This window comes from Rattus rattus, chromosome 2 (genome assembly GCF_011064425.1).
Source record: "Rattus rattus isolate New Zealand chromosome 2, Rrattus_CSIRO_v1, whole genome shotgun sequence".
NCBI classification, from domain to species: domain Eukaryota; kingdom Metazoa; phylum Chordata; class Mammalia; order Rodentia; family Muridae; genus Rattus; species Rattus rattus.
Window position 1 is genome coordinate 229,630,640 of NC_046155.1, and position 13,560 is coordinate 229,644,199.

General features: G+C 36.1%; 1 protein-coding gene across 1 annotated transcript in view; it reads right to left on the bottom strand.

The window, feature by feature from the left end:
• Ythdc2 (YTH domain containing 2) overlaps positions 1-13,560 on the bottom strand; it is a 66,231-nt gene that overhangs the window by 24,700 nt on the left and 27,971 nt on the right. The window contains exons 17-23 of the mRNA XM_032895013.1: positions 11,124-11,206; positions 8,280-8,385; positions 6,566-6,685; positions 6,008-6,280; positions 4,975-5,101; positions 3,298-3,503; positions 2,821-3,016 (exon numbers count right to left, since the gene is read on the bottom strand). Coding sequence (XP_032750904.1) covers positions 2,821-3,016; positions 3,298-3,503; positions 4,975-5,101; positions 6,008-6,280; positions 6,566-6,685; positions 8,280-8,385; positions 11,124-11,206 — 1,111 coding nt within the window. The remainder of the gene's footprint in view (positions 1-2,820; positions 3,017-3,297; positions 3,504-4,974; positions 5,102-6,007; positions 6,281-6,565; positions 6,686-8,279; positions 8,386-11,123; positions 11,207-13,560) is intronic.

The window sequence follows — 13,560 nt, forward strand, 5'->3', positions numbered from 1 at the left end:
AGGTTTGAGTGTAGGAAAGTGTGTGGCTGGGCTGTGTTTCCGCCAAGATACCTAGCAGATATCTTGGGGCACCGCGGTACAGAGCTAGCGGGGTAAAAGACAACAACGTTACTCTTTATTATTCTTATATTTTTACAACAACAAATGAACTATGGGAAAGCCTGAAGAAGCTGAAGGCGATTGCAACTTCATAGGAAGAACAACAATATCAACCATCAACCAACCAGACCCCCTGGAGCTCCCAGAAACTAAACCACCAACCAAAGAGTACACATGGGCGGGTCCATGGCTCCTGCTACATATGTAGCAGAGGACTGCCTTATCTCCCATCAGTGGGAGGGAAGGCTCTTGGTCCTGAGGAGGCTTGATGCCCCAGAGAAGGTGAATGATAGAGGAGTAAGACACAAGTGGGTGGGTAGGCGGAGGAGCACTGTCTTAGAGGCAAAGAGGAGGTGGAAGGGTGGGAGGGCTTTGGAGGGGAGACATTTGAAATGTAACAAATAAAATGATAATTAAAAAACAAAATAAGCACTAAACACTTTAGAAAGTCTTCAACATTTATCCACCAAAAATGCAAATTAAAACTACACTGAGATTCGATTTCATCCTTGTCAGAATGGCCATCATCAAACAAAAGGAAAAAGAAAAAGAAAACAAAGACAATAAATGCTGGCAAGGTTGGACAAAAAGAGACATCATCTAGTAAAGCCACTGTGGAAATCAGGGTGGGGGCATCTCAAAAGCTAATCTAGAAGTAGCATATGCCCAGCTATACCAACCATATGCATATACTCAAGAGTTCCTTGTATCCTACTGTAGAGCTGTGTTGATCTATTCTTTTCACAAGTGCAAGGAAGTGGAATCAGCCTAAATGTTCATCAATAGAGCAATGAAAATGTGGAATATAACTACAATGGGAGTTGCCCCACCCCAGAGAAACATGGAAAATCCATGGAACTGGAAAACATGTTAAGCAAGGTAAATCCAGACTCAGATATTAGCCTCTAACTATGCAGATCCTATCCTCTGTTAAATATGTCTATCTAGATAATAGTGAATATGGACAAAGGCCAGGAAACTAGAACAGAGTCTATTTGACTGGGAGAAAAAAAGAAAAGAGCCTTAAGGGCAAGGGAAGACAATACAACAGAAAGGAAGGGAAGCCTGTGGTTAGAAGTTATTGAGAGGCAGGGTATTGAGAGGAAGGCAGAGAGATGAGAGCAGAGTAGCACTGCACAAAATCAACTAAGCATGTATGAAAATCCCAGATGGAAACCTACAAGCTAATTTATACAATAAAATAGTGATACAAAATTAAAATATATTTCAAGTTTTATAGAAAAAGCATGTAATTTAAGTAAATGGGTAAAAGATGAAATAAACAATTCAATAAGAAATAAATGACTGTAAGGAGATTTATTTCTTAAAAAGAATAGAACCAAAAGAGCAAAGGAAATCTTTAATTTTTTAAAAATAGCATTCTAAAAATCTACCAAAACCTAACAAACAAAATGAATGAATGAATAAATAAATAAATAAACAAACAAACAAACAAATAGTCATTTACTCAGGATGGCCTGGATATAAGGAAGAGCCATAACATTTACATGCTTTTTATAAGTAATTACTTGATAAATATTAAACCAAGGAAATTATTAAATAAATGAAAAGGAACGATAGCAATGAACCAAGACTCCCACCATAGCCACTCTCTTAGGAGTTACTTGCCATGTATTTTTGGGAGTGGGGGCTGAAACGGTACCTCATTGTGTAGCCCTGACTAGAACTCACTGTGTAAACCAGACTGTCCTTGAACTTACAACACTCCTGATTGCCTCTGCCACCTAAGGGATAGAATTACAACGGGGTATTACTATACTGGGTTCCTATCATGTCAATCCTACTATCATGAAATTCTGAGCTCATCTGTCATTGACACTCCTCTTGACAAGACAACTGATAAACACCATATTACAAAACCCAATCTACAATTTTCAGTCTATATTTTTTCATTCAAATAACAGTTAACAGAGCCAACCATTTTTTAAAATATATTTACCTTTAACACTTTTTTCCTCTTCTCTAAAAACCTTATGCCTTTAAAATATTTACAATCTGATAACTCTGAAATGTGTACTTCCCACACCTCTTTCCTAAATCTAAGAGATACAGATAGCCAAACACCTAACATCACTTCACTTAGGGTCTCCTAATTATCTCAGCCTTAAACATACCTAAAAAGACCTCTTGTCTTATAATGTATACAGCCCCTAGGTTTCTTCCTACATTCCTTCTAGTTTTTCAATCTCAAATAAGTGGTAACATGGGCTCCATGGTTAAGGATGTCAGAGCACATTCACAATGACCAGAGTTAGGATTCCAGCACACACAGTAACACAGCAGGTGTTTTGCCCACAGAAAATCATGGAGCTTTTCTGCCTCCTAGCCTAGCTGAGAAAGCACAAGCCACAGGTTCAGGGAGAGCCTGCCTCAAAGGAACAGGCAGCATGAATGACAGATGAAGACACCTAATGCTATCTTCTGACATTCCTCCAACACTTGCACATTTATATTCTTATACACCCCAACATACAAAATAAACAAAAATGGGCATCATTACTCAGCAACCCAAAATTAAAATATATAAGTAGAAAAACATATTAAAATGTATTTGCATAAAGGTAAGAATATTAGTTACTTTTTAAAATATAACTCGGTATTTTCTGTGTCATGCTTTAAACAAACCACACAAATTTTTATATTTTATGATATTGGTTTAGTTTATTTCATATACATTTTACTTCTTTATACGACATTTACCTCTAAAGGATGAAGGTTCCTGAAGAGCGTTACTTGTCAGTCTCGCTGGTCCACAAAACACCAGAACAGTAACAGGTGTCACTGCTGAACAACATCTGATATTAGCAATTCTATGGGCTCTGGTCATTTCATCATAAATAAGCCAATCTGTGGGCAATGCCTGAATTGCTGCAGCCTGACCATTGGCTGGAGGAATCTATTAAGATAGTTAAAAAAAATTAATCCCTTAATTATTCATAATACTTTAAGTTCTTTAGTAAAACAAATAATGCACGTTAGTATTCAAAAACAGAAGCAAGCCCTTGTTCTTCTGGTTTATACAGATTCCCTCACTACTTTTCCAATGTTACTTCTATTTCTAAGATTTAATATTTTATTATATATATTTTCCAAATTATCTTGCTAAAGCAGAAGTAGTTGGAGTATTTTTGTTTATCTTCACTACCACAGGGTCTAAGAGCATTAAAAATGTTTTACCTTTTTGTATTGAGGCTGACTGAGAACTGAAGTGGGATGAAAGCGTACTTTTTTTTCCTTTGGCCCTGTCAATACTACATTCTCTCTGTCCACATGGACTAAATTAGGATACATGCCTGCTACCAATGCAGCTTTAACAACAGCCCAATTCTCGGAGTTTGTGTTAACATCTCGAATGTCACCACCACCTCGTGCTCTAACAAAACCTAGGTGGACAAAAAGAGTACACTAATCTTTTATATTACACAAAAGGCACTTTAACATTTATGTACATTTAACATCAAGAAACTGTAACATCAAATAACAATATCTAACTCCATGATTAATACTATCCACTTTGGCAAGTGTGAAGTATAGAACTAATAGAGCAAAGTTTAGATCTGTTCAGGCTAGATTAGGTATATGAGCTATTGGGAAAAGATATCATATGTAACCCCGACCAAATGGATTCCCCGTTTGTTATCCTGAGCATTTGGGATGTTGGTAGTGGCTCACTCTATATGTACATTCTTCGGTAAAACCATTGATCAGATGCTGTGTTGGTTAGCTTTTTGTCAACCTGACAAGCTGTAGTCATCTAAGGAGGAGGAACCTCACTTAAGAAAATATCCCCAACAGACTGGCCTGTTGACAAGTCTGTGAGGTATTTTCTTGATTTCTGATTGCTGTGGAAGGGGTCAGTCCATTTTGGGCAGTGCCATCACTTGGCAGGTAGTCCTGGATGGTGCAGAAAGCAGGCTGAGCAAGCAATGAAGAAGAAGTCAGCAAGCAACAGTTTTCCAGAGCCTCTGTCTAGTTCCTGCCCTGACTTCCTATGGTGACATAACAACTAAAAGGTGAAATAAGCCTATTCTTCCCCAGGTTGCTTTTAATCATGGTCTTTATCATAGCAAAAGAAACCAAATTAGACAGCTGCTATCATAAACATTCTCCAAGTTTACAACTTGAAACCCAAACCATTCTTTTGACTTTTATCAATATTTTCATTTTCTCAAACATCAACTCTAAAGGTATGGTTAAGTATGTAGGCTGTATGCTAAAATTTTAAAACTCCTTCATATTTTCCCATATTTGAAACAAATCTAAATTCTTAATTATCTTGAACTCATACTTAGGCTAACCTATAAAACCAAATTTGGATACTAATGATTATCACTTCAGTTAACTATGTTACTTAAAAAAACAGAAACAAAACAAAACCATCAAAGAAGCTATTCTAAAAGAAAACAGAAACATTAGAATCCTCTCAAAAAATTGTACTTTCAAGTTATTACCAATCATTTTAGTGTTCCACATGTATGCAGCAGCCATGTTAATCTACTTAAATTCTTATAATTGCAATTTTACAGATAAATCTGAGTCAAAAGTAAATATAACAAATTATATATAAATTAATCATTAACAAAAATTAGAATTTGCTCTGCCAACATTATCAAAAGGGTATACTGATCATGTTCATATACTTTTACACACAGTTTTACATATATACTTCATAAAGTTTCACACAAGCAGTATAATATTTTACTTCATCAATAAGCAAAGTACAGAGGATAGAGAAGTGCACACATCAGCTCATGAATATAGACTTACAGTGTGATGTAAAGAGAACAGGAACTAGCATCACTTTAAATCTGGAAACATGAAATAAAATTATGGTGCTATGTAGGAAAACCTTACCTGATGCTCTAAGCTGACCAAGCAACTGTGTTCTCATGCCTATAATGATTTCCATAGTAGCTTGTGAAAGAAAATTCTTTTCACAAAAGGCTCGCTCCCACCCATCACTTCGTGCTTTCTGCCATGCCTACAAAAGAAAAAAAAAAAAACAAAACAAAACAAATAAACAACAACAACAACAACAACAACAAAAAATCCCACAGAATATCTGCCAATCACATCTAAATGAGGGAACAAAGTAATGCCACTGTATTAATCACTCCAGGTAAAGTATTATTCTGGTAGTTTTACAAAAGTCTAATATTTTATAATCAAATTAGACATTGTCATTTAGTTTATATACAACTGCTATCATGTCAATTGAGTTTCAAATTCTCCCATATACTCCGTTTTGCTCTTGTTTTGATATTCATGGCCTCTTTCTTCGTTGTTACATGTACACACACACACACACACACACACACACACACACACACACACACACACTCACTCTTAAATATAAGATGCTCAATCTGTATAATGTATGTACATTTTCAGGGCTGACCATTGGGTATTGAATAGTGAGTTGGGGAGTTCTTTCCTGGGGAAGACTATTTTTCCCACTCTCAGTCTTCTTTACTTGCCTGTACTTTGTGTAGAGTTGAGGCCTCATGGTCTTTTCCCATCCACTTCTGCTCTATTGATAAAATATAACTTCTGAGACTGGAGGTGGCTCAGTAGTTAAGAGCATTTGTTGCTCTGTGGAGGACCCAGGTTCAGGTTCTAAGCACTGACAGGGTGGCTCACAACCATCTGTAACCCTACTTCCAGGGAATCAAACCCCACTTCCTTCCTCCACAGACACCAGGTCCACACGCAGAAAAAATACTCATATAAAAATAAATAAATCTTAAATAAAAGTAAATCAATGCAGCTTCCCAAGTAGAACAAAATTAACAGAGTATTTAACATTTATTTTAATTTTTAAATTGCTACACCTGCCCCAGAATGTATTAAATACAGCATGTTCAACAATAAACAAAAGTAATAGTACCTGAAATGCTCTCAGAAGTGCCATGTGGTCACTGAAAGTCCCTGCCGTGAAACGTTTCCTACAAAGCATAGCTGCACGTTTTTGAGAGGCCTGGGTAGGCAGTACAAAAGGATCACGATAAGCTAGCGTGCAGGCGATTGTAAGGATGGGGTCCAGACACTTTAAAACAACAGCACACAGGACCATTTTCCCAAGATGTGGTTCTACTGGCAAATCAGCCAAATGATAGCCAAGTTCAGTCAGATCTTCCCATGCATCCATTGCATCTATTGTCTAGGCAAAAGGATGAAAAAAAGATTGACATAGCCCAAAATTATGCTTAAATTAAAAACCCAGCGAGTATGAAATAATGCAAATGTTCTTTTGCTATCATATTATGTAAAAATATTTTGTATTAAATATATACATATAACTATATCTACCATTTTAAATTATAAAGGCACTCAAGTATTAATCAAGTAACAATTTTTAAAAGAATAAAATTATTTAAAACATATGCTCATGTAGCTTAAATTTTAAGTTGAAAAAACAAACAAGTAAAATAATTACAATACCAACCTTGAGCATCTGAACAGCGTTTCTTACAATTAAGGCTGGAGGTGGTTCAGGAGCTTTCATAAGGAAGTCAGCAATGGTACAATTGACTGGGGCTAACAGCTTGGTATGCAAACAAAGCTCCTGTAAACCACGATGGCAAAACAATTATGAAGAGCAAAACTCTAACACTGACTTTTATATTAAAACAGCCAAGAGAACTATGTGTCCCAATCACAAACTAGCAAAGTCTCAGAGTCAAGGGAATGTGGGAGGAACATCTTCAGTGAAACTTGCTTGTAACACCCTCAATCAGCTTATACCAAAATGATCACTGCCCCTTCTGGCAACATTTTTTCACCATTTTTACCCACACTCTCAAAGAGAAACTAACCAGACAGTAAGTCACTTTCTTCCCTTTATGATCACTTCATTCTATCATCTTTTTCCATTCAACAAATATCCAGGAGCTTTTGACAGTTAGGCATATGCCTGCTTTTCTGTAGTTTATAGTAAAGTGAAAACCAGACCTTAGATTACTTTAGCACATCATTATTTATAATTACTTATATCTGTGCTAAGTGCTATGAAGGATACTGGGTACTACAGGCATGGGGGCAGTGCATACATTGTAATTAGTTCGAGAAGGAGCTGGAGAAGGAGGCTAGAAGTGAAAGACAGTTTCCAAGAAGAAATGACACACTAAGATGTATATAATAGGAGTTTAATCATAAAGTAAGTAAGGGAAAGGAATTTAGAAATTGGTTAGCACACATGAAAGCAAAAGAAATAAATATAACTTTAAAGAACACAAAATCTAATGAGAGTAGAATCATGAGGATAAGGGATTGGAAACATTGAAGAGTTTATTTAGTAATTTAGGTTCCAAAAGTTTTTAATTATAAATCAGAGGAAGAAAAAAGACATTGGGAATAGGAAACCATGGGGATATGAATGTCAAAAACATGATTCTGTATCTAGAAAGTATCTAGGCTAAGAGACTAAAAAACCAACGGGAGCTGGACAGATGGCTGGGTGGTTAAAGGACTTGCTGCAGAGCAGTGGAGCCAGGCTAAGTTCCCAGCACCACATCAGGCAGCTTACAGCCTTCTGCCTCTCTACCTCCAGGGGACATGAAGACACGTGCTGGCTTCTAAAGGCACCACATACATGGGCATGCTTACATGCAGACTCACAAACTTGCACATAAAAATAAAATAGAATGAGTCAATCTTTCAAAGACAGAATCAAACTGATATTCTTCTAGTTTTCCATGAAGACAGAAAACTCAAAGAAAAGCAATGAAGATTTGGAGATCTCAGTAAATACAGAATTACAAGGGTAGAGGCTCAGCATCTTACATTATGCTATTGGAATTACCTTCTACAACTTAAATGATTTAGTTCCTAATTCTATCTAGAATTTTCAAAACCCAAACTACATATCTGAGACTCTTACAATGCTAGAATTAAGTGCGCACGCGTGTGCGCGCGCACACACACACACAAACACACACACACACACAAACATACACACACACACTTTGGAATGTCTCCCATAATGTATTCCAATAACTTGAAAAACTATCTGAAGGTTCTTTATTGTGATATATCCCACTTCATAAAACTTATGATTTTACTTTGTAAACTGAATTTATTCAAGCTCAATCAGTAGAAACTGAAATGGGACCTGTTTGCTCTGCTCACCCACACACAAAGTCTTAGAGCTGTAGGTCTACCTGCAATGGCATTCTCAAGAGTTCTGGAGTCTGAAATTCCAGCATGTTCTGAAATCGAAGTCTACTAAACAGTCGGAAACAAATTCCAGGTCTACATCGTCCAGCTCTAAAATAAAACATAAAATTAAGACTCAGATAAGGAATAAAGACAATAATAATGAAACTTCACACTAATGTGATTTAGGAGATAGAAGAGTGAATCATGATCAAGACATCTGAGTTCTAATCTTTATTTGACCTCCATGAATACATTTAAAAGGTGTTTTGTGCTCTGGGACTCAATATTATTTACTGAGCAAGATTCACAAATATGCCATCTACAGTTATAGGTAAAAACAAACAAAAAACCAAAGGTAGTAATATAAACTGGAAATCAAGTGAAATTCAAAGCATGAATGCTTAGTAATTTAAATGTCAATCAATTTCACTGAGATGGTATCAGGCAGTGTGTTCAGGCCCACTGATCAGAGTTGTGGGTTACATAACAACAAAGCTCTGACATTTACCCCATCACCACAGAGACAGTTTTTGGAAAGCATCAGAAAACATAGTGAAGCAGTCTCCTTTTAGTTCTCCTAATCAGAGAAATAGCTAGTGTCTGGATGGATGACAGATACTTCCAACCTTATGGAGTTCACAATCCAGAAAGGATAAAGGCAAAAAAATACAACGGTACATAACCTGATGTTCCACCCAAATCTCCTGATGTTTATTATAAGCCTACACTTCAGAAGCTTCTTGGAATGCTCCACCTAGATTTTCTAGTCAACTAAGACACATGGCGTCCAAAGGTATTTATTCTTCTCAACAGAATTCTTACCAACCTCTCTATCTGACAACTAATTTTCTAACTGCCCAATTTTCTAAAACATCCTGGATAACATTTAATTTTTTAATTCTACTATTATGTGTTTGGGGGGTTGTGTGCACAGATATGCCATAGAGTCAGCGAGCAACTTTCAAGAACAGATTCTCTCCTTTTACCATGGGTTCCAGGACTAAACTCAGGTTTGCAGCCTTGCATGGACCCCCTTATTTTTAATCAATCCAGCATTCTTAATATTACAAGATTCCTTACCCCTCACCTCATTCATATAAAAACATGCCCAATATTACTTTAGTATATCTCAAATTGTCCATCTGTTTTCAACCTGCTACAATAATCCTATCCGCTGTCTCTCTCTTATGGAAATGAAACTACTAATAAACCCATTCTCTAAAGAGCTGAAAAGAATGCTAGCTAGCATCATATCACCACTTTTTTAGATAGCCCAAGGGCTATCTAAGAGTGACTTCTGCTGGTGTGGAGGACCCAAGTTCCCCCCTTATAAACTCCAGCTCCAGGAGTTTAGCACTTCTGGCCTCCACAAAGCACCTACATACACTATTACTATAAAAAAATAAAAATGGTCCTTAAGAACTTGTTCAAAACTTCAGGCTATTTTTCACCATCTTCTTTCAGATTAAACTAAATAAACAACTTTTGTGCTCATTTTGACCCATGTGCCCTTATCTGACTCTTCCTTAACCTTTCAGGAATGCCTTTCCTTAATTCATCTTTTTCCTTATGTTCCTTAAATTCATGCAGCACTCCTCTAGGAGCGATATCCTGTTACACTAATTCAACATGGATTATAGCACTGATGTTTAACTATGTTAATCCTATCCATGAGCATGAAGATCTTTCCATCTTCTGATATCTTCTTCAATTTCCTTCTTCAAAGACTTGAAGCTTTTATCATACGGGTCTTTTACTTGCTTGGTTAGAGTTGCTCCAAGATACTTTATTTTACTTGTGACTATTGTGAAGGGTGTTGTTTCCCTGATTTCTTTCTCAGCTCATTTGTCATTTGTATAAACAAGGGTTGCCGGTTTGTTATTGTTCTTCTTGTTGGTTGATTTGGTTTGGTTTTGAGTTGATCTGTACCCAGTCACTTTGCTAAAAGAAGTTCCATGGTAGAATTTTTCAGGTTGCTTATATATACTGTATCATCTGCAAATATTAATACTTTTGACTTCTTCCTTTACAATTTGTAATGCTTTTATCTTCTTAAGTTGTCTTATTACTCTAGGTAGAACTTCAAGTGTTATGTTGAATAGATATATAGAGAGTAAACAGCCTTGTCTTATTCCTGATTTTAGTGGAATTGTTTTGAGTTTCTCTCCATTCAATTTGATGTGGACTACAGGCTTGCTGTAAATTGCCTTTATTATGTTTGAGTATGCCCCCCACCCCCAAAAAACCTTTAAGACCAATTTGTGCTATCCAAAACATGGTCAACTTAAGCAGGAGCCACAACCTTGAAGAAAGCCCCTCCCTCTCCCACCAGCTAACAGCTGCCAATAGCTCCACGGGTACAAGTGGGAATATGTGCTCAATTCCCCTCTCCTCCCTCCATGCTGATGTTTGATATAACTTGGGTTGGCAACATAGCTCAATTTAACTTTTGAAAAATTACCCCAAAAGGGCCAGTAAGATAGCTCAGGGGTTATAGGCATTTGTCATCAAGCCCAGACCTTAGTTCTATTCTCAGGAACTACATGGTAGTTTCAATCCCTGAAAGATATCATCTTAATACTACACATGTGCCGTAGCAGGTATGTGCCTCTGACAAACATTCAAAATAAATTAAGTAAAGGAATGTAATTTAAATTTTTCTAGTTATTTTTAAAGTATCAAAACAGTTTGCTTGGCAAAGACACTATAAAATTAAGACTACTATGAAAACTAACATAAAAGGAAGACTATATGACAAATATGTAATGCATATGGTAATATTACTATCACAGGCAATTAGATAAGTAGAAATTATGCATGTAATTATAACATAAAATGTACATTACCTGCCTTTGCGCTGTATGGCACTAGCTTTGGAAATCCATACCATTTTTAACATTGTAACAAAATTCAGTGCATCAAAGGATTTCTGTAATATTTAAATCATTTTTATGTTAAAGCATGATCTATAAATAATGAGGAAATAAAAATATTATTGACATATTTTTACATACAGAGTTAAATTTAAAGTCCTCTCTTGACTAATTAGAAGAAACTGTTTCTTAAAAACTCAGGTTTCCTGGTTATAAGTACTCTAATAAAAAACAGTAAATGGCCAACTAAACTTAGAAGACCTATACAACTCCCCATGCCGTACTGTGCAGAGCTGTTTGTAGTTCTCTACTACAGCTTAATAATTGATTCTCAAGAGATACCAAGACTTTATTGTGACATCAACATGGCTACCTAGACATAAACTGAACAAGAACAACATCAACAGACATTTTGCCATGGAATGGAGAAAGCCTGCTGGGCCTCAACTCTAGACCAAGAAATACAGGTAACTGGGGAATACTGAGAGCAGAAGACATGGCCTTCCCCAGACAAGAACACACCAATTAGTGGTCAGTCCTGAGATCACATAAGTACAGATTATATTATACACACTAAGCAGGATGGATTCATATATTTAGGAGTGTGTGTGTGTGTGTGTGTGTGTGTGTGTGTGTCTGTGTGTGTGTGTAAAACAATGAAAAAGAGGTCATAAATTTGAAACAGGGAGTAGCCAGGGATGAGTCAGAGGAAAGAAAGGAAAGAGAGGAAATGATGTGATTATCATGTCAAAAAAAAATAAATAAATAAAAACCTTTAAACAACAAAACAAAGTGTAAAATGTAAAAATAGGTTTCTCTGATAATTATTTTTATCATATTACATCATTTTAAGAAATAGGAGTGACAAGAAAAAGATACTTGCTGAGATACTTCTCAAGAAGTAAATCTCTATAAAAATAATTTACCAAACAAAACATTTCAAAGTAAAGCATTTTTAACCCTTTCTACTTAACATCCTGCTGAGTTACCAAGAAGTAAACCTTTCCTGAGTATTTCAAAGAAAAATATAAAAAGATGCCAGCCTGCCTCAAAGTGCCTAAAGTGAATGAATATCTATCTGCTGGAGGAGTAATTTTTTGTTTGTTTTGTTTTTTTTTTGAGACTGGGATTCTCTGTGTAGCTTTGGCTGCCCTGGAACTCACTCTGTAGACCAGGCTGGCCTCAAACACAGAGGTCTGCCTGCTTCTACCTTACAAGAGCTTGGATTATATGCATGAACAACCACCACCTGGCTACGAGAAATATTTTTAAATATGTATCTAAGTAAAATACATTATTTCAAGCATTCAGTGTCCTTGTTTTCTCTTATAAAAATTAATTACAGAGAGCAAATATAATGTATTCTTTAATAAGTTTAGTTAAGGGACTTTTGAAAATATGCTGCTTAGCTTGTAATATTCGTTTTATTTGTAAGTTTTGTATATAAAATAACTTCTGATACTATCTCTGTGCATAAGTCATGATTTGATAACACCTAAAGAAATTAATTTCTAAAATACTTCTTTCAGATTTAAATAATTTAAGAGCAATAAATCTGCACATTTTGTTTTCTCCTCTCTGAGACAAGTTCTTGCCATGTAGCCAAGCTAGCTTTGAACCTTAAACTGTCCTATATCAATCTTCCCAATGCAGGGAACACAGGTATGCAGCACATCTGGTAAGTGTTGATATTTAAAGGCTTAGCACTTATTTTTATTGACACTATCATAGGAGAAACAGTTTATTCTCCCTTTAAAATGAATTTGACCAAAATCTAAATTTTATTCTCTGTAAGATAAACCTAAAATTATATTGGAAACATTAATTTTTTTTTTTTTTTGGTTCTTTTTTTTCGGAGCTGGGGACCGAACCCAGGGCCTTGCGCTTCCTAGGCAAGCGCTCTACCACTGAGCTAAATCCCCAACCAGAAAACATTAATTTTAACACTAAAAATTATTACTTATATCTGCTTAGTCATCTCTTCCTTAAAACCAATTACCTCTATTATATGATCTTCCAAAATTAGTAGCACTGGAACTGTTTGCCATGTTAATACTGAAAGGATGTAGGATGATGTCATTATGCAGGTGAAAGCAGGTACAAGGTAAAACAAGGCCTGTCACTGGACAAAAAGGAAGGATGGGTGGGAGAAAAGTTTTAGAGAAGAGGAGGAGACTGGAGCTAGGAAAGGAGGGAGGAGCAGCTGAGAGAACATGGAGGCGGATTCCTCTCTGCACGTTTACGGGTTGTTATGAATATTCTTAAGGTATGGATGTGTACAGGACTTTGTCTGTATAGATGGGCAGTTATATATTTATCAACTGGATCAGAGGATATTGTGTTGTGTGTTCTTTCATGTGGTGATTTAATTGAATTCAAGAGAGTATGTGGTGGCTAGAGACACTAGGGT